At 43.1% G+C, this 25,799-nt stretch overlaps 1 protein-coding gene across 1 annotated transcript in view; it reads left to right on the top strand.

Annotated features, from left to right (window-relative positions):
* The first annotated feature begins 852 nt into the window (after positions 1–852).
* The window catches only part of tnr (tenascin R (restrictin, janusin)), a 78,925-nt gene continuing 53,978 nt past the window's right edge, over positions 853–25,799 (top strand). Inside the window, exons 1-9 of the mRNA XM_069685136.1 lie at positions 853–936; positions 2,886–3,108; positions 3,256–3,356; positions 6,044–6,206; positions 7,911–8,387; positions 17,147–17,266; positions 17,405–17,548; positions 19,082–19,197; positions 22,930–23,080. Coding sequence (XP_069541237.1) covers positions 853–936; positions 2,886–3,108; positions 3,256–3,356; positions 6,044–6,206; positions 7,911–8,387; positions 17,147–17,266; positions 17,405–17,548; positions 19,082–19,197; positions 22,930–23,080 — 1,579 coding nt within the window. The remainder of the gene's footprint in view (positions 937–2,885; positions 3,109–3,255; positions 3,357–6,043; positions 6,207–7,910; positions 8,388–17,146; positions 17,267–17,404; positions 17,549–19,081; positions 19,198–22,929; positions 23,081–25,799) is intronic.

The raw sequence follows: 25,799 nt of genomic DNA, 5'->3' as shown, positions 1-25,799 counted from the left end.
AAAAGGCGCCAGCTGAGAGCAATAGCCTGCTCGACTGACATTAGACGCATTGTTGTGATAAAAGAAGCTCTTGAATACAGGCTGCACAGGGATGTTTTTTTAACCCCTTGTGAGCGCTCCTCTGCCCACACTAACACACACATGAATGTGCTCAAACTCAAGTGCTTAAGCATACCTCTTTTACAGCTTTCTGTCTTGTGTATTCAGAGGTTCCCACATGCATGATAAAACATCTTCGGAGGTTGAGTGAGATGTTTTATTTCCCTTATTCTGACAGAACATTCAAATAGCCACTTTAAAAGCTTCTCCAGCTCAGCCCTGTCTCTCCTCCGCTGATATGTGACAGTCATTCTGAAGGATCCACATCAGTTTTTCCTCTGCGCGGCTTTTATTTCTCTGTCCCCGCTTTCTCTTCCCCTCTCAATGGAGGGAGGATTACAGCAGCATCACTCAAACCACGTCTCTTCTGAAATCCATCTATCAACTCTGTCCCTGAGTAATATTTCTGTATTCCTCCCGAGTGGGAAGATCAAATATTGGGTACTGCGCCGTGAAATGCATTCAAAGGTTTTAAGCAGGTTACACAATCCCTGGAAGGTTCGCTCTTTTTCCCATAAAGCCAATTATTTTACATTAGATCACAGGCGTTTATTTACCATTTACAGAGGATAAGCTGATGGTAGAGGGACTCTCTGCTCGCACACAGACACACCCACATTGTAGACACACTCAATTTATCACAATAACATCTTTACTGAAACCGCTACACATCTTTTTTATGTCTCATCTCCGCCTTTCTACTTCTTCTCCCTCCGCAGGTGTGACTGGAGAAGACTGTTGAGGTGTCCCAGCATGCAACTGGCACAGCATCGTCTCAGGGCCGCTGTGCCCTCAACAGGCCGGATCCTGGCTTTGGCTCTGTTTCTCGCTCTACAGGTAAAATGTGTTGGGACAGAATAGTCCTGTCCATTTTTTTTTTTTTTGTAATTTCACAGAGCGGAGCCGCCCAGGGTCTTTTTTCAGATTCATTATTTATTTCCAATCTGCTATTTCTGGCAGCCGTGTTAATCACTTGACTCTGGGCACAACTCCACTCGAAATCTTGGCCAGTTTGAGTGGAGAAGTGTTAATTTAGACTACCTGCATGCTTTCTCGTGGTTTTATATTTTGTATGGTGTTCTCTTGCGCAGTACGACCGCCAACACACACGTTTAAAATTGAGCTTTTGCTTAGCCGCTCCCCCGTAGCAACCGTTGCTATGTCAGTCAAAACTTTAAAGTTAATTTAAATACTTGTCTGTTAAGTCACTATCTATCGCAGAATGAGGTAACACAATGGTGATTCAGCCTATGGCCCACTGATGAAAGCCTTTGCATTTGCAGTGTATAGTATTATTACACATTGGGTGTCCGTGGCGACATTAGCGGAAAAAATCGCAAGCGGCGCCCAGTTAGTGACGCGTTTTCCATCAGCCAGCAGTGGTTGGTCTGCCAGAGAGGGTAGGCGGAGCTAAGCGGCTGCTTTTCCGGTCTCTGCAAGTGTTGCGAGTAAACAGTAATCTACTATGGCTGAACAAACAAAGAAAAGATCGATGACTACAGACTTCATGGATGACTACAACTTCAAAAATAAGTGAACATCCAAAGAAAAAGAAACAAATTGGACGCTCAGATGAAGACACACTGTCTAAAAAGGAAAGCGATCGTCAGTGAGGAAAATCAAGAGTTACAGCCGTGACAAAGGGAAACTGGGAAGCGTCCTTCCGCAATTACCGTATATCGCCATTAGGGGACCCAGAGAGAACGAAACTGAAATCTTAAATTCTCACATTTTTACATTTGATGTCGACAGTAATCATGGTGGTATTGTCTTGTATTGCAGTATAGATTAAAGATCTAACTGTTAAATATTTTTCTGCTCAGTTTTTTAGGAAGAGGGCTAACGGCTGCTTTTGTTAATTGTAATCTTAGATTGGGTGACAGTTTCAGAGGAAGACGGAGGTGCTTATGTTAATTTAATGATATCCTGTTTTAACACAGTGGATATGGTTATGAGCCATCAGTGGATCTTTCAGGAAGTATTTTGCACTTTGGCAGCTAAACTTTAGGAAGATAAACATACTGTTTTATCCATTCCACACATTTTATCTCTCAACAGCTAAAAAGGAAAGCCTTGGAATGGCAAAGAAACAGGCCCTCCAAACTCTATACATGCAAAATATCGTTAACTATACGTCCCCATGCACGGCAATATGAAGGAGTCTAAATCGCAGACCTGCAGTGCATTGTTATGCTTGCTAATCTATGATTAGACAACTGCTTATCAGAGACTGGGTCCCACAAATGAAGCGACGCCTGCAAGCTAGTTCAGGCGGTCGATTTAAGCTGCAAGAGTTCTGGTCTCTCTCTCTCTCTGCTCTGCCATTGCTGTCGCTGCCCTGCACCAGTTCTGTGCTCATACTTTTAGCCCCACCATCACCCCAGCCTCCACCTGCAGGCTCCGGCTAGGTGGGTTTAAGATATTATCTCATCATCATCATTTCTGCATGCAGAATAAATCTGTGAGGAGTGATAAGGTGGTGAGCTCAAAAAACTTTCCAAATCAACAATGTTCATATACAACGAGAGAGAAAAGGAAAGCACAATCTGTAAATACTGTACTGTCACCATGTTTGTGACAAATTATTGTCATCATTAATGTGGAATTGTTCTGTCTGCATTACAGCAAATGAGAAAATCAATCATATACTGTATATAATTATACATTTTCTTCACTCCATCGTTCTGTGATCACAAAATATAAAAGACAACAGCAAGTGAAAACCCATGAGTCCGAGCCACGTGCAGCTTTTCTTCCTTTTTTTCATTGTGTCTGTCTCTCTCCAGGGTGCTGCTCATGCTGCTCCATCAGGAGACAACAAGCTGGTTCGCACCACCAGAGTGAGGAGACAGACCCCAGGGGGGGATCAGCCCCCCTTCGATTCCTCAGCCAACCAGACGCTGCGGGAGCAACCCTTGGTCTTCAACCACGTCTACAACATCAATGTTCCCTTGGAGTCTTTGTGCTCTGTGGACCTGGACGCCTCCGCACCACCTGACCCAGGTGATGGTGAGGTCTTCTGATCGATCAAGTGTTTGGATTTAAAATGGCTGTAGCCATCTTGTCTGCTTTCCTGGAGGCACCTTTTGTTCACATAGAGAGACACAAACATGCTGTTTTCAGACCGTTTTAAGACCTTTTCTTTTTGGTTCAAAGGTTCTCGTGGTGAGTTGGGCTCCAGACCGTCGATGGAGGGTCCGATGGATCCATCTGGACCAACAGAATACACTGAGCAGACGCTGGATGCTGATAGCCAGGTGGGTCTTTTTAGCAATATTTTATTAGTAATAAAGCAGGAAAGACAATGAAGTTGTAAGGACGTCACAGAGTGAGATGTGAAGTGACTTCTTGAGTGATTTACGCAGACTGCCTCCTGTGGCAGTGAAAACAGACATCTGTTTAATCACACACAGACATTTACGCTGATTGTGACATTCTTTTACAAAGAGTTAATTAAAGTGATACTCCGACTCTTTTGAGCTCACACCCCATAGATTCTCTTGTTTCAGAACAAAGGCTGTGGTCAAGTTCAAATTCATAATAATGGATTTTTAACATGGAAAAAGAATTAAAACATCGAAGCAGCAGAGGGGTGAAGAGTACTGAAATATTCCACTCAAGTGGAAGTACTGTTACTTGTCTGACATTGTACTCAAGTAAAAGTACTTGTGTAAAATATGTGTTTGTTTAACACTAGAACCTCCAAGCACTTTTTCGGTACTACTTTGGCCAACTTCGACGCATAGGGGGCTCATTAATGGGCTGATAACGTCTCACTTTACATCTCTATAGGTGCATGCAAGGACACCATGCGACCCAGCCCCCACAAACAAAGCCAGATAGATGCTCTAATAACAGGTTGCACCTGGGATGCTATAAGCTGTTTAAAATGTGTTATTTTCACTCGCTAATGTCGAAGATATAATCCAAAAAGATGGCGCACATGATGACGTTTGTCTAACAAAAAAACCACACTAAGCACTGCCCCTGCGGTCTTTTTTATGCACGGAGCTCAAGCCTCTCCATCAATTTCAGCATTTGTATTTGGATAAATAAAATAATCAGGGTTAGGGTTAAAAAAAACTGTTCGTTTGGTTCTGAACTAACGTGTAACGACGTGTAACGAGGCAGCGGTAGACCAGCGAGCCCTGTGTTCTAGGTAAAAATACAGTTTTTGTTAATGAAGTCTGGTGGCTTTGAAGAGAGCAAATCCCACCCACTTTTTAAAAATACTGGTTTGGACCACTTTTAAGCATATTGAAAATCAGTGCATCTGCCGATCAATGCGTTGTTCTTTTAAGAGCGCTCTGTCATTCGAATCCATTCCGCCTGGTCATTGAGAGAATTCCCATCTAAGGACGTTCCAGTCCACATTTTCACTGCTACCTTGTAACCAGGCAGCTTTAAGGGCTGTCACCTGCATAGTGCACCCGGACATCAACACGGGAGCGCCAATGCTAATGTTTCGATCCCCATAGAAATCTAATAGAATAGAAATGGAAGTAAGTCATCATTGCTGCTGTTAGTAATCAGTGAACTCCACTAACAGCAGAGACCTGTAATCAATGAACCAGGCCCAACAGAGTTAGCATGATGTTGATTTGTGTCACTTGAGATAATTAACGTTAGCTCTGAAAAGAGAGCTGGCTGGCTTATTATTATCATCAATGGAAAAGAATGTAATACTTAACTGTTCACTAAATAATTATCACTCCAAACACCCCTCTTGACATGTAGGCAGACTGAGTCAGAGTGCAGGGAGAGAGTGGAGAGAGCTCCATTGCTGAATTGAGTGAGGAAAGGGATTTCACAGTTTAGAGTCATTTGTGATGCAGGCTCTCTGATCGGAATGTTATGGAAATCAATGGACGTAGCAAGTGGTTAAGCGAGAGAGAGAGATCGGCAAATTGCTGGCGAAGTGATGCTGCACCGGGCGGAGCAGAGGAAAAGGAGCAGGGAAGTTAACAATCTTCTTCTTTTTATTTATTATTCTGGGGGAGGAGCCCCAAACCGCCTGTCAAATTTGTCCCACCCACTTTATTTATGCTTCCTACGCCCTTGCATTAAACAAAACACTTCCTTCAGTCCTTGTCAAAGGAAGTGTTTCACCGAACTCTCTTCTCTCCCATGGTTCACTCACGTTATGCGCCGGGCCCGGGCAGTTGCAGCCCAGTTGTCCTTCTTCATTCCGGACTCCGTGAAAATCAACCAGCACCTGCATCAAAGCAGCACCTGCATCACAAACAGGCCAGCGGTGATTGGCCTGTTTTTGATGCAAGGCATTTGATTGGTGTCTAGTCCAAGTTGTTTTTTCTTTCTAGCTCGCAATATCCGTGGATAAATATTTTACTCAGCAACAGATGGATGCACAAAGTAGCAAATTACTTCATTTAAAACGTACAACAACAAGTACAAGTACACGAAAAAGCTACTCAATTACAGTGAGAACTTGTAATTCGTTGCTTCTACCTCTGCTAAGCAGAGTGTTTTTACATGCATAACAGAGCATACATGACAAACCAGCTCTAATACACTCTTCCATTGTCCATCTATAAGCTAAGCATTTTCCAAAACACACAAGTAAACCACTTCTCTCTGAATTCTCACACACTTCACATCGCATACATTACAGCGCCCGGCGTGCCCTCTTGCAGTTGAGGCGAGTGGATTAATGCAGCAGGAGAGGGGTTAAGAAGTTTCTGTAGACGTTTTTACTACACCATGAAAACTGACCGTGGCCTCGCTTGTCCCTGACAGACAAAGTAAACTTTTATCAGCCACTTTCAAAGCACACAGGGCTTCAGCTTTGAGTGTTTGATGCTTGAAAGATAGATTGTGGTTGAAGGACAGAATGCATATTGTCTCATAAGTGTGGAATTAATAGCTGTAATATGTTTATTGTATGCAAATATTAATACTAAACCAAGCTTTTATTTCTCTACAGATGACATTCACTCACCGCATCAACATCCCAAAAGCTGCATGTGGCTGTCCCGCAACAACCACAATCCAGCAGCTGGCCACCAGGGTGGAGATGCTGGAGAGGGAAGTGTCCCTGCTCAGAGCTCAGTGTGGATCTGGATGCTGTGGGGAGAGTTCAGCCATGGGTGAGTACCGCTTAACAACGACAACAACGTGTAAGGATGAAGCTGTTTGTGTTTAAATAAGCTCTTTACCTTAAGCACTTGCACAAAAAACCCCTCTGTCATAAACTATTAGGCGTTTGAAAGCAAATATATAAAGAAGAACTGCAGGAAAAAACATTCAAAACAGGCTGTCTCATATGTGTCAAGAGGAAAAAAACAGGGCTTTCAAGGTAAAACAGGCAGGAAAAAACAGTTTATACCGTGAATAAAGAGGAGACAGACGGCAGCAGAATATTGATGCTGGAGGGCGACTTTTTTTGTCTGCTGCACTGTCTCGGTCTGAGAAGTGTGCAGAAACCTTTGCTACTGGTAAAAAAATTTGGTTCACTATTCAGGAGATGCTGCCATTATTATATGAGGGGACAAAAAATGGATAGAGTTATAGGATATATTATGGCTAAAGGATCTGCTCCATTGACACCATCACCCCATTCAAATATTTTGTCAAAGCGCTCCATCTCTACGGAGAGAATATGATTATCTCCAGCCGTCGTGATCTGAATCAGGATGGAAAGCCGAGCGCAGAAAGAACGGAAGGGATGGAAATGCACAGAATGAGACAGGTGTAATTAGAGCCCGACACATTTGGGATTTTTGTTACTGATGCACACACCGCTCATATATTGAATTTTTAACTGTAATGAAAATAAACATTACTATGTGGACTGTGCACACAGCTATATCACTATGCAAAGGTGCTTAGAAGGCTTGTTTTTTGAACAAATTACTGTGTAACATTTTTACATCATCACCCAATCCTAGTGCAGACAACCATCTGCTGTGATGCTCTGCTGTGTGCTGCAGACGGAGCTGAGTGTATTGTGAACTATCAAAGCACGCTCTTTTGGACAAAATGCATCACAACACAATTTCTAGATCAACCCACACATTGTTTTCTGCACTATAGGTTCTATAAAAAACCTTTTTAATATCGGTGCATATCAGAAAATATATGCACCTGCACAACATATGTGTTGTGTTGTAAACTGATAAATTGTGATAGGCACATATCAGCCGACAGATTGGTCAGGCTTGGTCAGAAGTTTATAACATTTTTAGTTCTCAGGAATTGTCCACACCTTTCAGAGAATTCCCAGAATTATTGGCACTAAATGGAAAACTATGTTAAATGAAGCCTAGCGTTGCTTCATGCAGGACACGGAAGTCATACCCCCCAGCTGTAATCAGCTGATTGAATCGTCATTGCTAATCAGTAACGCACCAATCACAGCTGCTTCTCACAACAAGGCGGTCCATTTAAATGCAGCTTCATTGTGACTCATCCCTGCTACACACATTGCTGCTGCTTTGCCTCCACCACCCCAGCCTCCTCCTTTCCAGTCTGAAGCCTTTTGCCACTCAGTATACCCAGAGGGGTTTTGCATTGCGCTCCCTGGAAAGCATGCTGCTTGGCTAACCCAGAGAGCAACCGAAGAGCCGAGCCATCAGCACCTAGCAAAACTGTATTTACTGGCTGAAATGCTCTTTATGTGTTTCTGTTTATAATATCACAATCTGGTGTTATTCTTTCACATTAATAAGATAATGTGGTGTTATGTTTATTGAACAGTCTGTCCTAAAATCAGACAGATTCATCTAATTTGCTGTTTTCTGAGTTTTAGCACCATTTTGTTACATCAAATATGGTATATGCTTTTTTCCCAGGTCGTTTGGACTTCGTCCCAGGCTGCAGCGGCCACGGCAGCTTCAGCTTTGACCTATGCGGCTGCATCTGTGAGGAAGGCTGGGGCGGCAAAAACTGCTCCGAGCCTCGCTGTCCCGACGACTGCTCCGGCCAGGGGGTGTGCGTGGAAGGGGAGTGCGTGTGTGACCGTGACTTTGGAGGCGACAACTGCTCTGAGCCGCGCTGCCCTTCAGACTGCTCGGGCCGCGGGTTGTGCATCGACGGGGAGTGCGTGTGCGAGGAGTCCTTCACCGGCGAAGACTGCATGGTCGGGAGGTGTCTTAACGACTGCTCTGACCAGGGGCTGTGCATCAACGGCACGTGCCAGTGCAGGCCTGGGTATGTGGGAGAGGACTGCTCGCTGGTGTACTGTGCCAACAACTGCAGCAAGAAGGGAGTCTGCAAGGACGGATTCTGTGCCTGCCAGGACGGCTTTGCAGGAGATGATTGCAACTCTGGTAGGCTATTACTTTTTATCCTTTCTGTCAGTTCCACCCTCTGGTACAAAAAGTAGTTTGTCCAACATTTGTGGTTCATTTCCCAGAAACAGAAACTCTGCTCTTGGAAGTTGCCCTCCCTTAAGACTTGCTGTCAGTGTCACCAGGATCAAGTAACTCAGAGCAGAAATCCAGCCTAAACAGATTTCAGAATGACACGCTGCGACCCTCGCACACTTAAGTCTGAATTCTTCAGCAGGAGCAGGTTTCTTTTGAAATTAGAGCTGCCACGTTAGATGGAGTGCCTCCATTGCCGAGATTGATTTACTGGAATGGGGGCACATTTTCTTTTCATGAATTGCTAGCACTGCTTCAGATTACGGTGCAGTGAGACTCTTTAGAAAAAGCTTTTTGATGTTTCTTTTGAATGTTTACTTGCAGAAAAAAACGATTTGTGCCACTTGATTAAAAAAAAACAACAAGCAGTAAAAAACGTTTCCTTCAGCTGCTCAGAAAGTTATAAAATCTAGCTTTCCATCTTGATCGAGGTAGAAGGCATCCTAAACCCCAGGCCTTTAGGCTGTGTTTTCACACACGTCAGACCCGAAACCTGTCACATCAAACTCCTTGTTGATGGGGTGATGACTGGACTCCTTCCTGCCTCAAGACATCCAACGAGAAACTGAATTGCTCAATCAGAACAGGGGGAGACATCCTGTAAAATCCTGGCCAAGCATTTCTGGAAGCTCTTACTGTTCGTTTGTGCAATATGTGACAGTAAATACAGGGATTTTTGGATTGGGTTTTAATACATACAAACCAATGACTGTGTATGAAGATAGATGACCTGTCTCCAATCTGCTCTCATTGTACACAGTTGAAGCCAAAATAACCCCCCGTGATGGCCGCTGCCATCTTGCACTGGTGACATTTGGAGCCAGAGCTGTGCAGTAGAGATCAGCGGGTGGAGCGGCTGTAGCCACTTCCACTAACCAAAACACACGTACCTTACAGAAAAAAAACAGCGTACTTAACAGCAGAGCAGCTTCTTGTGTTGGTCTGAAGCAGATGTTCACAGATGTGTAAACTTCAATGACTGTAGTGATTGTTTTAGTTACGTCTCCTCTCGCCGATCCTCCTCCACTCTGCTAATCCAGAACAGATCGGCTGCAGGAGTCGTATTGGTCAACAGAGCTGTCAATCATCCTTTTGACAGCATCAAATTACTGATTAAAAATAACCATGTCAGAAAAATAAACACTTGGACGTAAATCAGCATGATAAGAACTAACTATAATGACAGAAACCATGTTTGAGAAACATTTATTTCTTGTTTATTTTGATTTTATAGTTTGACTCATGTCCCATCTGTTAACATGGAGGAGGCGGGCTTTATCAGCTATACTGCAGCAGGGGGCGCTCAAAATGTTTTGGCTTCACTTTTAGGGAGCTGTCATGTCGTCCATCTTTTTATACAGTGTTACAAACATGTAGAATTAGGGCTGCAACGCTGTTAATTATTTTTTTCAGTTCATTCATTAATTAATTGGTTATTTCGTCTGAATAAACAATTTATTAAAACTTTCTTAATTGAAGGAAGATTGATCAATTGATTAAGCAACCAATCATTTTAGCACTACAGCTCAAAGGAGCTCTAAACTTAAGGCTAACTGTCGGCACCTATAACCAAGGCTGTTGTCATTCATGCACCAGGGCGTGCTGAGACTCTGCAGACAGATTAAGCAGACAACAGCCTTTTTCATTTGTCAGCCACCTTTAAAGGACAGCATTAATCCAACCAGCAGGTGTAGTTTTAAGATAGAAATTACACGCCTTAAACACAATGATTCATGACACCTGGTTTCTTGCCCTTCATAGCAGGTGGACAGATCTGAAGATTTATAAATGCAAAGTTTTGTTTCCCTCAGCCGTAGCAGTTAGCGATCAGCCCCATCATTTTTAGTGCATGTGCGGCCCTGAAACACAATCCCCTCTGGGCTTCAAATGCAGGTGGCAGGGCGCGTGACTCGCTGGACAGCAGAAGGTGTAACAGCATTCATTTGTCAGAAGTCACACTCACCGGGCGGAGGGTGGGGGGGGGGGACTGTCACATTAGCTACAGCTGAGACAGCCGTGCTCTGCCTTTGTTCAAACCCAGCTCTCTGTGCCAAAATATCAGATCCGCCTCTGCCATTTGAGGCAGCTGTCAACAAAGTGAAGGATGAGGAGGGAGAGAAGAGAGAGCAAAGGAGAGACAGGGACTGCAAATCATATTACAAAGGCTGATTCCCCCTTGCTGCCCTCCCTTTTAATATCTATACCGAGTGAGGGAGTCCGAATTGCTTATTTCCTTGCAATTAGAAGCTAAAATAGCCACTGCTTGTAGGGGATAGTTTGCTGAATACAAAACGAAGCAGTTCAATTACCAGAGACCTGTAGGGTGACAGGCTTAAGTGCTTCATGTTATCAAAAGCTGAAGAAAGCTGCATGTATTTTTTTACTCCAATTATTGTGGCCTCTATTCTTCCCTCTATGAGAAATAATGGAGGCTGCTGAATTTAAATGGGATATTTCAGGCATGGGGTAGGATACAGTGTATCTCTACATGGAAATAAATCCACCCACAAAGCGGAGATCAACTCGTGCTGAAGAGAGGCATTTAATCCAGACAGCAGAGGAATCCCACAATCATTTCCATGATGCTACAGTGGAAAAGTAGAGGTGACACTTTCACGTTGTTGACATCCTCCGAGCGCGGCCGTGGTGACAACTGACGCTTACATTCCTCACATTGTTGCTCTTATGCAGGATTTTTTTTTCACCTTATTGTACGGCTCGTTTCTGCTCAATTGCATCAATCAAGTTTGACTTAACAGCAGATCAGTCAGTTGTAGCAATTTAAAACCTACCGTATAAAATAGCAGTGTTTCTGTCAAGTGTAACACACGGAAAATGTTCTGTCTCACTGTGATGCTAAAAGTCTTTGACAGACATGTGACAGTCCACTTCATCACACGATCCACTGCTCATTTTCAACACAAACCTAAAGTTAGACTGACAGCCGCACAGGCTAAGAACACATCATATTTCTATCTGCCATTCACAGTCTGCCTCAGCAGCTTATGGACACGTACTGTTATCATGGTTGTGACTGAAACTGTGTCCTTCAAAATCTACATCCATTCGCTTTTGCTGAATAGAAATTGAATGTGTTTTTTGCTGGTATGACAAAGCATCTTTGACAGTTTCTATTTCTATGCTGCTTTTTTCACAACCAGAAATGACTGACTGTGAGTCTGATCATTTAGAAGATGTCTAATGTGCTCCTCCGTTTTTAGACTATTAAGCTGAATGTAGGATAATAAGCCAAATGTGCATTTCACCATAGGAAGCCCTACAGCCTTTTTAAGCACACTTTCAGTTAATTTACTGAGCACTAGTTCTAAAACATAATAGGGGAAGCAGGTAGCTCTTCTTTACAGAAGCTGTGCCTTAAGTGCACAATCTCACCCAGCAAGCTTTGAGTTGTTTTTCCAAACCGTGGACTTGAAGAGTTTCCTTAATTTCAGAAAGTGACACGGGCTGTGAAGAGGTTTGTGTCTAGTGAAGATCAGCCATAGCATAATGACCACCTGCCTAATATTGTGTAGGTCCCCCTTTTGCCACCAAAACAGCCCTGACCTGTCGAGGCATGGACTCCACTAGACCTCTGAAGGTGTGCTGAGGTATCTGGCACCAAGACGTTAGCAGCAGATCCTGTAAGTCCTGTAAGTCACGAGGTGGGGCCTCCATGGATCGGACTTGTTTGTCCAGCACATCCCTCAGATGCTTGATTGGATTGAGATCTGGGGAATTTGGAGGTCAACTCGTTGTCGTGTTCCTCAAACCATTCCTGAACCATTTTTGCAGAGTGGCAGGGTGCATTATCCTGCTGAAAGAGGCCATGAAGGGGTGAACTTGGTCTGCAACAATGTTCAGTCAGGTGTCAAAGAAACATCCACATGAATGGCAGGACCCAAGGTTTCCCAGCAGAACATTGCCCAAAGCATCACATTGTCTCCGCCGGCTTGCCTTCTTCCCTTCTTCCCATAATGCATCCTGGTGCCACGTCTTCCCCAGGTGTGGGACGCACATGCACCTGGCCATCCACATAAAATGAAACGTGATTCATCAGACCAGGCCACCTTCTTCCGTTGCTCCGTGGTTCACTTCTGATGCTCACACGCACCAGATCAATGACCAATGCAGTGGTCATAATGTTATGGCTGATCGGTGTACACCAAACAAACGATATGACACCCCAAAGCACACATTCTCTGTGTGTGTTATCAAGGATCACTAATGTTAGGCTTCATAATGCCAGGTAACGCAGCCTCACCAGCCTGAGCTTGCTGTGTGATACAGGCTGCTTTGTAACAAGTTTTGTAAACCCAACAAACAATTTGAATAAAACAGAGTAATAAGTTTTTCTGCTGATCAAAGCGAAGAAAACAATCTCAGAGCTGGAGGAGAAACAGGAAGTCGAGCTTTGTAAACATGAATAATTCAAAATCATTTGTTTTCTTTTACATACGAAACCACATATTTCTGATTCACACTAACACTTTCAGTTTAGTCACTTTTAACACAAATTAACATGAGAAATGCCATTACACAAATCAGCCTGAAGGCAACTTGGTCCTCTGATGAGACACTGACCTCCATTGTCAGTTTGAGTTTTACCTTTCCAGGTTTTAGTTCAGTAGATGCTGCTGTATCTGCCTATGATAGCATACTGATGAGACCTAATGAGACTTTAAGACTCCAGGCGAGATTCGTGAATAACCTTCAGCAAGTTGCCCTTATGAAACCTTGGGAAAGTTACACGGCTGTGAATTGCTCTCAATTCTCCATAAGTTGAGAGGACAGGAGCCTTTAGCATCCGAATTAGCTCGCAAATGAGATAACCAGTGTATTTATAACCTTTATGCAGACAAGCATTTTAGCACAGTTAGTGTTGAGATCGTGTTTTTAATGTTATGCAGCATGTATAGAGTTGAGAGGCTCTGTTCACTCTGTTTACTACATTTCCCTACATACCCTGAACAGGATATAGACAATAGATTGATGGACATTTACCTACATGTCGGTTGATTCTCTATTATATTCTACCTTGGTAGAAAAATTAAGTTAAAACCACAGACTGTATAAAAAGATAGACGACTTGACAGCTCACTAAAAGTGAAGCCAAAACATCTCTGTCGCCCCCTGCTGGCTGGCTGCAGTATAGCTCATAAAGCCCGCCTCCTCCATGTTAACAGATGGGACATGAGTCACCTATAAAATCAAAATACACGCCAAATACATGTTTTTTTAACCGTTGTTTCTGCCATTATAGTTAGTTATTTTAATGCTGATTTACGTCCAAGTGTTCATTTTTCTGACAATTAGTTAGTTAATTAGTTATTTGATGCTGTAAAAAGGATGATTGACAGCTCTGTTGACCAATACGGCTCCTGCAGCCGATCAGTTCTAGATTAGCAGAGTAGAGGAGGATCGGTGAGAGGAGACATAACTAAAACAATCACTACAGTCATTGAAGTTTACATATCTGTGAACGTCTGCTTCAGACCAACACAAGAAACTGTTCTGCTGTTAAATACGCCGACATGCCGGATCTTTGCTGGGGTTTTCTTCTCAGTAAGTTAAGTGTGTGTTTTGGTTTGATAAAGTGGTTACAGTGGCTCCACCCACTGATCTCTACTGCGCAGCTCTGGCTCGAAATGACGTCACCAGCGCAAGATGGCAGCGCCCGTCACAGAGGAAGTTTGGCCTCAATTTCGTACAATGAGAGCAGATGGAGAGGTGTCATAGATCTTTATATACAGTCATTGGTTAAAACAGTCTGTCTTCCTTAGACCGCAAGTAAAATTACAGTAGAAAAAATAAAATAAAGAGATCATGTTACAAGCTCAAAACTGCTGCTGTAGTTGGACACTGGCCCAATCGCAAAGGTCAGAGACTCTCTTGATACTCTGTAATTTGGAAATGTTGATAGGATGTCAGGTTGAATCCGTCCTGGGTGACAAATTCAATAGAGTAATGATTTGCATTTGAATTAACTGCTCGTTGATGACCTTTCACACAGCAACAACAAGGTGAGCTACTCAATGCTTCACTGCCTTTGCTGTATCTGCAGTAAAAACTTTCAAATCATTGTTGAGCAACTTTTCAGAAGAGCCTTTTCCCAGTGCTCACTTGAGAGTTACGCCCTTCACTTCGGATCGGATTAACTGTAATTCAATCACTCTTCCTTCTTCTAACCCATAGATTATTGCTCATTCATTTGATTTGTTAGTTCCTGCATATTCAGGTCCTATAGATGAAATAAATCTAGCAAAGTGAATGCCTCAGGAGTTGTCTCCAGTGCAGGTTCACCGTTTCAAAATGAGCAAACTGCAGCGCAGCATGAGCCCATCTGTCGACTGTGTGAGGGAGTAGCTGAAATGGCTGCTAGAGTGTCCAAAGGTTCCCCTGAGGAGGACCCAGTGCTGTGCTGTATCACAGGATGTAGAGATGATGAGGGGGTGAGAGGTTATTTATCACACCATCACACTGCCTGCTCCTTTACTCCTCTCTCTGTTTCTCCCTTTTATCCTTATTCTCTCTCATTTCACTGTATTTCTATGTTAGTCATTTTCACTCCTGAACCACATCATGCCTACTGGTTTTTCTCGCCTGTTCCATTCTGTCCTCCGAGTGTCTGAAAATCACTCTTGTCTTTTTTCAACTCAAACTGTTTGTACCTTCTGTCTTATCCTCTCGGTGTCCTTCACCTGTCTCCCCTCCTCCTCCTCCTCCTCCTCCTCCTCATTGTTTTTGGCAGTCGGGGCTGTAAACACTCTTGTTTATGCCTCCACATTTACATTCAGCACCACCTCTCAGGCTTATGGCTCGACTATCTCCACTTCAGCCCAAATGAATGACAGCGCTTCTCCCTCTCATGTTAACACTCAGCCTCTTGTTACCACAAGGAGTGGCTTATTTTATAGGCTGGAAGGCACATACAACAGTGCCGTCCAGTCTGTCATCTTGTGCTAAGGATTACTGCTGCAGAGACTGTTTTTAGTTAGCGAGGTAATGGCAAATGTAGCCATGTTTTGTAACCTTCACTAGTCCTGGAAGGAAAAATGATGCAATGAAACTAAGAGAAAAATGCCCAAACAGCAAAAATATAACACAGGCATAACTTAAGTTTGCCTTTTTATTGTCCCTCAGTGTCCTGGTTAGTCTGTTTTCCATCCACGCTGTTATTGCAGATTAAGGCACTCTGTCATTGCCCCTCTGATCCTGATGCCTTGGGAGGATTGAAGAGCATAATTTCATACATGGAAAGGCTGCCAGGTGCTGCAGTAGCCGAGGACTGCCTGCCTGCAGCCAGGGAGGGGCCATCGGGAGGAGGGGTGTCCACGGTAGCAGCCATAATCACTCTGCCAGGTCATGGGTGTGAAGAGGAGCCCACCTGATATTGTGCATATGGCAGGGTCTGCTGGTGACCTGAAAACAGACAATACTGGCAGGAGCTTCTGAGGGAAAGCAGCAAGAGTTGTTGCAGGGATTTTTATATGTATAACACATATATAGAATATGAGCACAGTACAGTACAGTATTGTACCAAAGGATATAAAAACACTCTTTACCTCAAACTATATTAATATAAAATGTATATTCTCAAGTTTTACTTTTTTCAGTCCTGCCAAAATTTAATTAAAATAATACCTGTGAGGTCCAAGGCCACCTTTCAAGGTGATAATTAACAACATGGAGTCCCTCAGGGGACTGTTCTGGGCCCCCTCATGTTTCTATTAAATGTTAAGCAATGGGGATCTTTTACAAATAATAATGGAGTGATCACACTTTCCCAACTCGTGCTCAACTTCTCGTCTTAGATAATTTGCATGTTATTATTCACGACAAGGACCACATTGACAATATGACTTTGTATGCTTAACATTTTGGGGATATGTGTGAGATCCATCCATCCAGTTAAACTCCAGAACAATACTTTATACTATCTAAACATGAACAGGCCACGGATTTGTTCTTTGATTTTGACACAAACATAACATATGATTCACAAGAAATTTCCCACCTTGACCAAAAAAAAAGTTGAGATGAGTGTTAAATTTGTAATCTCGAGGATCTACGTTTTGTTCCCTTTCGCAGCACCTATGGCAATAAACGATAATTGTGGGAGCACACTCGCAACACTTACAGAGGCCAGAAAAGCAGCCGCTTAGCTCCGCCTACCCTCTCTGGCAGACCAACCACTGCTGGGTGATGGAAAACGCGTCACTAACTGGGCGCCGCTTGTGATTATTTCCACGAATGACGCAGCAGACACCCAGTCTGTAATAATACTATATACTGCAAATGCAAAGGCTTTCATCAGTGGGCCATAGGCTCAATCACCATTGCGTTACCTAATTAATTGATAGATAGTGACTTAACAGACATTTATTTGAATGAAAATCTTCGTGATTATTACTGCAAAGAATTTATTTTGTGAAATTTTACCTTAGGACTATTTTCTGACAAAGATGCATACATTCCTTCTGTACATTTCTGTATTGGCTGGAAAGATATCCCGCCACCACTGAGTCTGACAGTACATACTCTGCTCCATATATCAAACCAAGTAGTCAGTTAATCATATATCCACACACACACGTACACACAAAAAGAAGTGTTGAAGTAAAATAGCAATTCTGTGAAAATATATATACTTTTTGTACCACCAGTGGCACCTGCTATGAACCTGAAGGTACGAGGCGTGACTGATCGCACTATTGACCTGGAATGGGAGGGTTCAGTTGTGCTGACAGATTTCTTAGTGACATACACGCCGAGCAGCCCTGGAGGTAAGTACAAAGCTGTGATGGCCTTTTGAAGCTGAGATTATTTTAAGTTTCATTTTATTGAAAATATCTTCAAGCACACACAGTTTCTGTTAAGTGAACCCTTGAATGTGTGTATATTTTTACCTGTCTCTCCGTCAGGTGTGCAACTAGAGATAAGGCTCCCCGGCAACATCACCGTCTGCTCTATCGCAGGCCTTGACGCTGGCATAGAGTACAACATCAACGTGTTTGCTGTCATTAACAACAGTATCAGCGTCCCTGCCAGCATTACCGTTTCCACCTGTAAGTGCAGTCCTCTGGGTTGTTTTGACAAAATGTTCTCATGGGAGCCTAAAGGATGCTCCACCGACTCCATGTTCGCTCCACGGCCAACAGAATATAAATGTAATACCTCAACTCAGCATCTCATTGAGTGCTTTCTGTGTCATACACACATTCTCACATGGGTACAGCCATTCATGTGGATGCACACACACCCTGTCTCTCACTTTTTTATACCACCTGCTCCTCTGTGCCAAGTGCTTGCTATTTTCTACCTGTAACACCTGCTTTGTGTCACTCACACTCCAGTACACACAGACACATTAATTTGAACACCTTCTGATTTGTACCTCCTGGCTGGGGTTAATGCGAGGCCGCCAGCGCACAACTAGTTACGTCTGTGCTCATCAGACGTAGAGAACCCCTTTATAAGCGATAGCCTGTTTTCTTTGCCAAACAGAATATTGCATCCACTCCACATACCGTGTGTTTCCATTAGTTCAGTCTTGGCTGGAAAAAATTATCCTCCATTTCTTGGATAAGTGAATTTAATTTCAGTGATTGCAGAATTCAAAGTAATAAAGGCAATTTAGGGCAATTTAGCTTGATGCAGCCATTTTTCAGTGACGGTATGATTTGTTGGGTTGTCTTTGCTAAACTTGATTATGAAATGTAGTATTTGATTATCTGAGAAGAGTTATGAGGACCCAGCTGCCTGTGCAAAAGTCGTTTTAGCTTTTTGCTCAATTAAAGTATGTGCTTGTAGAAGTTGCTGCATATCTAAGCTGAGAAAATAGTTTCCAGTCTTTAGTCAGAAGCAGGTGTTCATTTCTAACATCTCACTGATTAAACATCACATCTTTTGCTTAATACAGGGATGCAAACTCCTCATCTTTTGGCGAATTGCGCCGTTTTGAGATCAAAATAGGTCACCTACGAGATTCGTGTAGATCGGAGGAGATTTTTTTTCGGGGGGGTTGATCGGGTTAGATGCTGTATTGGTTAAGAGCACAGATTTCCCAGGACCCTTTGAGGTTATCCACAGAATTCTAACTATGTGGTTTGGAGCCTTCTACTAATATAAACCCCCGAGAACCGTCTTGAAGGGTGTCTCGTGCCTGACGCCGGGGACACACAGGAGGCAGACGCCTGTGCTGCCCGGCGCTGAACTCCGCGGTCAGCTCGCGCTCTGCAGCAATGGTTTTGGCGTCTATTGATTACTTTCACGTGCTTTATGTAATGACTGTTAGAATTTGTTTCCAGGCAGATGCAAATATACTTAAAAGTAACTAGAAATGCATGTAACGCAAAATCTTTCAACATTTTCTCCCGGGGAAGGGTTAGTTAATAAAAGCTGTATGTAATGTACATATCTTATTTGCAGTGTCCCTTGTGATCCAAAGGACAAAATGTTAGGACAAAGACAAAGGAACAGAAAATAAATATAAAATTGAAAGGTTAAGCATCGGACAACTTCAGCAGGAGCCGGTGTGGTGATTTACGGGCTGTGTGGGTCACCGAAGAACAATAATATGTCTCTGGCTACCTTTCCAGATCTCTCCAATCCGGATAGTTTAGTCTTCAAATCCATCACGGAGACATCGGTGGAGGTCCGGTGGCAACCGTTCTTCTATTCCTTCGATGGATGGGAGATCAGCTTCATCCCCAAGGTAGAGTAAAGCTGTGTGAACGCTCTGTGTGTGTGTTCGCTGTCAGTCTCGATGAAAGACTGCAGTACAGCGCGCTGGAAGATAAGTGCACCGTCCTTGTGTGTGACGACAACAGGAGGAAAAAAACACAGACTTTTTATCCTTTTAATGAATCATCAGCAAATGACAGACGTGCCCATTCTCTCGCACAGAGCGTTTTTTTTTTAATGCTCCTTGTTGACTGAACAAAATATTCTTGATTGAAAAGAATTGCTTTAAATCTCCCTAATGCAAATCTCGATATGACTTCAATAATGTGTGCAGAAACAGGAGGTAAAATAACCGGATGGATTTAGGTTTCTTTGCGGTTAGCTCAACTTGAAGCCCATACCAAATTAGACAAGCGGATTGTCTTAAGCTTATTGGCTATTAGGTGGATGAGCCAATAAACCCTTTTACAGAAAGAAACCCTTCGTAAAACCGTAGCAGGACCCGGTTCAAAGCAAGAAAAGCCCAAACATTTCTCTTTCTACATCTGGCTGTACACTCAGGTTCTCTCGGCACTCTAATCTCTTGCCCTTCACAGTAATTGGATTTCCCCTTTAAGGTGTCCTCGTGGGGAGATATCCTTTGGTCCGGCCTGACGTCAAGCCTCAAATCTGATGTCAAGATGCGTCTTTTGTGTTTATTCCATTAGCCCTTTTAAGTCTGAAGTTTCTGAACGCAAAAAGCGGCGAGCTACCTAATTGCATTTATTGAATTTAGCTCTCCTTTTTCTGTCTTCATCTCTTTTCTTCTTGCACTCTCCCACCCCCCCCCCCACACCTCTCCTCCTAATCTCTCTTTTTTTTTTTTACCCACCTCTCGGGCTCCAACACTTTCTTCTCTACCCCCCGAAGGTACCCTCCATCCCTTTCTTTCTTTCTCCTTCACTTCTCTCTTCCTCCCCCTCCCTTTCTGTACATCGTTCCCCACTTTCCCTCCCTCACTGCAGCCACGGGGGAAATCATATTATGAGTTGCCATTCCCGCCCCCTGTGGATTTAATCCAGCAATGGGGATTGTGAATTTTGACAATCTCGTAATGGAAGCAGGCATGAAAGCTTTGGCCTATGCGAACAAACACAGAACTCGCCACTCTGAAAAAAGGAAACAGAGAGAGAGCGAGGAGGAGGGTGCGCCTGAGACCTGACGTTAACGCTGTTAGAAACGGCTACAGTATACATCTGACAAGCCAATATAATACCACACTGCCTGTGTTTTTGTAGCACATACCTACCACAACGCCTTAAACCATATACTGGGCTTTCCGTAACAAATCAATAAAGCTGTAGAGCGATCGGTCAATCAATACGGCTTCTAGTAGAACTGTGATAGTTATTTTAGTCATTTTGTGTTAGTTCGAGTCGTGTCAAGGTCACACACAGCCATAAGAAATAGTCCAACTGTATTGATTCAAATAATTTATGTGTCTTTTTCAAAAAAGACCCCAGAGCTGTTTCAGATTTCTGGACGCCGTCTCTTAAAAACAACATTTTGTTGAGCAGCAGTAGCTTCTCTTGAAATGAAATTCACACACAGAAACGCACACATGCCCACGCATAATGATCAGGGTTCCCCTGAAGTATCTGCGCATTGTGATTCCGGATGAATAGACATAAAACGCTCTATGCTCAAAGGTCAGGACGCATGATGAGGAAGATCTGCAGTATTGTCTTTACATAAAACATTTATTCATGTAATGCCAGCATGCATTTGATACATGTTAAATCATTGTTGGACGTCACGCCTGTTGGCTGTATCAGTGTTCAATCTGCACTTTGTGACTCCCTCAGTCCTGGGACGGTGCGACAGGCAGATTCCATAATTCTTGCTCGATCGAGCCTCTGAAGCTGCATCTTGTTGACAGAATCAGGTGATTAAATGAAACAAAACCACCTGCACTCCAAACAAACTTAAGTTTTATATAAAGATTTATCATCAGTCATTGGTTATCCAGCTATATTATATTTGCACAGGTTTTTGAGATCTATGCCTTCTAAATTTCTGCTGCCTCCTGAATACAAATGAATTGAGAACCGTTCCATTTTTTGGACTCACAGCTCTGAAAAATGACATTTAAAACAAAATGTTTTTCCACATTTCCAGTTTTTCCTCTTGATGAGCCTCAGAACTAATCGTCAACAACTTTTATTAGAACTTCTTTCTTCAAAAGAAATAATCTCCAGTTTCGGGAATGTGCTCAGCGTAATTTATGCAAAGAATGGGCTCATTTTTACCCTTCATGGATGTCAGTTATGTTTCAGTTTGGTTTCACTGTCAACTGTTTGTCCAAGAGCAGAATAGACAATTTGGACAACATCTTTACTTTTACTTTTTTTAACTTACAAATATTCACTTGTAAGTAAAAGCTTGTGTTTATAGAGTTGACATAACAAATCTGATGCAGTTAAGTCATTATCAATCATTGATTCATTGACAGTTATCCATGTATCCGCTATCCATACTGCTTATCCTGTTCATGGTCACAGGGGGCTGGAGCCAATCCCAGCTGGGATTGGGCGATAGGCAGGGTACACCCTGTACTGATGGCCAGTCAGTCACAGAGCTGACACACAGATACAGACGACCTTTCACGCTCACATTCACAGCTACGGGCAATTTAGTATCACCAATGAACCTAACGAGCATGCCTTGGACTGTGGGAGGAAGCTGGAGTACCCGGAGAGAACATGCAAACTCCTCACAGAAAGACCCACTTCAAACTAGTAACCTTCTAGCTGTGAGGCGACAGCGCTAACCACTGCACCTGTGTTAAGTTATATTCCTGTCAGTTAGAGGATTATTAGAACCACCACATCATTTTATAGATGTACCTTGTATAATACAAAACATGTCTTACGAGAAGCATAAACAGGTATTCAAACACTCCTATCCTCTAGTCACTCTTTGGTTCAATGAATTGAAATGGTAAAATGTCGACACAAGAACCAAACAAAAGCTCTTTTTTCATCCCTCATCTAAGCGACCTTGTCTGCAAATACAATGATGACTAATTCCAAGCAAACCAACACATTAGACGGGAGTGGGATATACTGTTATGGTGATTCATTTTGTGTAATTTAGCATTGCCTTCATTTCACTGTGTTATTATTGAGATTGAACACCAATTGTTATTGGAACATAACCGTTGTGTGTTACTGCCCACCCTGGTAATTCCGTCGAGGTGATTAAATGGATTACATCTCTAATTACACTTTTAATTCAGGAAAGTAGCAAGCTGTTATATGTTCTGCTGTAATATGAGCCTTGGTAGCGCACGCTTTTGGGGATCTTGGAGCAGCAGTAGGTGTAACATCTGTCTGTTGGCAGGAAGTGCATGTGCAACACTAGCTTTCTGAGAACAGCTGGGAATAGCGGGTGCTCCATATGGATGAGTGACAGGCCTTTGGAAATGTACAGTGCTGCCTCTGCAGAATATCACCCAAGAAATATCACTGAAGAAACGAATGCCCATTTTTGCAATGCAATACGTTTTGGAAACATGTGTGTTAAAGCAACCAAAAGCTTCAGAATTAGGAGAAAATGTTTGGATACAGTTTATAAAATCTCCTGCATGAGTCACTGTTTTTGTCTTACTGGGGATAGACTTTTATCTGCCACCTCCCTGATCTCCACTGAGGGAAGTTAAAGCCACACAAAAGCTGACATTTACTTAAAATGTGCCAACATCCATCTTTTTTTTTTTTTACAGGATAACGATGGCGGGATGACTGCACAGCTGCCCAGCACCATCACTTCCTTTGTGCAGACTGGATTGAGACCAGGAGAGGAGTACACCGTTAACCTGGTGGCACTGCGAGATGTGGGACGAAGCCAGCCGGTCACTGCTACTATCACAACATGTATGTAGACTCTAAACATAAGCCTCGACATCAGCCTTGACACTAGCATATGATGTCATCAGTCCTATGAATTAATCAAGTGCACATCAATTAAACTCTCTGTTTAATTGCAGTCACATTTCAGGGAGTTTTATGGTTAGAATTGTCAATAAATCCCAGGGTGACACTTCAAAGTCGCTTGTTTTGTCCAACCAACCGTCTGAAGCTCACTTCATTTACAACAATACCATTTCAGAGCAGACAGTCCCCAAAGTAGAGAAGCTGGAGGAAGCGAATGTTTGGCATTTTTGAAATAAGGGTTACCTGATTATGCAATAATTGTAACTGTCAGCTATTATTTTTCTGTCAGTCAGCCAATAAATCATCTTATAATTTAAATACCAAATGTAGAATATTATTCTCTGCCATTTAAAGAGCTGCCACACACACACACACACACACACACACACACACACACACTCACTCACACACACAGAGCTAAATATCTGGGCATAAACAGTGTCACCTTGACATATTTGTTTGTCCGCCACCATTTATGTCCGTGTTGTAAACCACACTGAGGTATTGCCCCCACTCCTCACCCAGTGACACTACTTGGACAGCTGTAATAGATCCAATCCAAACCTCGTCCATAACAATTTAAACTCTGATGTCTGCAGTCAAAACACCATCAATTTCCTGTCAAGTCTTTATACATTTCGTAGGTTGTAATTAAGTCTCGATCAATAATTCATGAAACTCATTCATTTTTCATGCCGGCCCACTGCGGGACACCTTATTGGATAAGGAAAGAGGAAAAGACAAATTTGAAGTTGCTCAATTATTCATAAGAAAGATTTATCCTCCCTCAGAGACGGAGGGAACAGGATGAGGCGTTGGAGGAAAACCAGAAGCCGCTGATGTGAGAGCTGGTTATCTGCAACTGTCTTCCTCAAGATGCTTTATAAGAGGAGACCCAAGGGGCCAATTTCGAATACATCAAGACTTAGGGTGGACCTGCAGTACATCAAGTCTGCGCCTGGGACTTATTTAGATCTCAGAAGCTTGAAAAAAAGACCTTAAAGGACAGGCTGGTCCTTTTCTGATGGGAAATGTGCCATTTACATAGTGTCCCCCTTTGGGCCATGAAAAGAGAACACCTATTGTATGACAGCACAGTATCGTGCTTCTGATTTATAACACATATGTTGAACTTAATTGTGTCGTATGTTTTTTCTCTGTTCCTGATCATAGTGATTTGATGGTTTGTCGCCGTAATGGATAATTAAGCAAACATATGGCCAGAAACTGTGAGTAAATGTCAAGTTGTAGCTTCCCATTTCACTGAAGTAGACATGAGAAGAGAAGTGTTGATGTACAGATCAAGAGATTTCTCCAGACGTCGGCTAACACAACAGCTGTCAAACCATCGCTTTTTTGGAAAGAAGTAATTAACATGTTAATGAAATGGTGTGCTAATGATCACATTATCTAACACCCCTTTACCTTGACGAAGCATCTGTGCATCAAGCTCTGTACGGATGTTTGCGCTCCTTGGGAATAAGACCCTGAGATACTTAAAGCTTTTTACTTTGGGAAACAACTCGCTCCCAAACCCAAAAAGAACAATGAACCATTTCCTGGCAGAGAACCATTGGCTCAGACTTTGAGGCGATGACTCTCAGCACAATTGCTCACATGTGACTACAAATCGCCCCAGTTCAGTGTACTCTTTAACAAAGCCAACAGAATCACATCATCTCTGAGGAGCAGTGAAGCAATTCTTAGATTCCCAAACCAAACACTCTCCTCCCCCTGGAGAGAGTCTACTGATAGCACAAACAGAATCGGTGGCAAGGGACAACCCGGATGGAGCCAAACATCTCAGTGTGACTCCCTAGAGGTATACACTCTCACTCCGGTTATATAGTAGAAGGCGGCTTGTAGCAACTGTGCCATTACCCCATCCTCCCGCAGCTGCCTCTGCAAGACTTCCAGGACTTATGGTCATAGTCCACAAAAGTCAACAAATAGCCATGAAGACTGGATGAGCAAAGCCCCTGAAGACTGGATGAGCAAAGCCCCATCTCCATTTGCGCATCCATACCTGGTGCCTTGCTGTCAAAGAGATCTTGGCTTCCAAGGGATATTAAGGACCTTTGCCAGAAGTCCTCAAAGTCTTCCTCCTCTACAGAGGACCTGTTGGGTCGGTAGCTCAGTCTGTAGGGATTTGGCTTGGGCACTGGAGGGTGGCTGATTCAAGTCCTGGTATTGACCAACCGTGGTTTTGGTAGCTGGAGAGGTGCCAGTTCCTCAAGCAAGGCACTAAATCCTCCGCGGTAGTCCGCGTGCAACATATCTAACCATACGATAATCATTCTAAGTTTTGGAGAGTTTTGGTAGCAAGGAATCAGTCATCACATTCATACCTGTTGGCTATACCACCGGGAGCAATTTGGGGTTTTGCCCAAGGACACTTCGACATGTAGACTGAGGGAGTTGGGGATCGAACCTCTGACCTTTCGATTGAAAGACGACCAACTCTACCACTGAGCCACAGCCTCCCCCGAGGACACTTATGGTTCACCCTATGCTGGAACATGGTGATGGCAACGGCCAATTCATGATAAGCACAGTCCAATAACAAACCACCTTTCATGTCAGATGAGGCATCGTCCTCAAAATAATTGTGGTGGATTGTTTGTGTGTCCCTGTGACCTGGAAGCTGGACTGTCAGGGA

Source organism: Semicossyphus pulcher, unplaced genomic scaffold, assembly GCF_022749685.1.
Source record: "Semicossyphus pulcher isolate SPU_LCO1_2020_fin unplaced genomic scaffold, fSemPul1.0.p SCAF_7, whole genome shotgun sequence".
Classification (NCBI taxonomy): Eukaryota; Metazoa; Chordata; class Actinopteri; order Labriformes; family Labridae; genus Semicossyphus; species Semicossyphus pulcher.
This window is presented reverse-complemented; position numbering and strand designations above follow the sequence as displayed.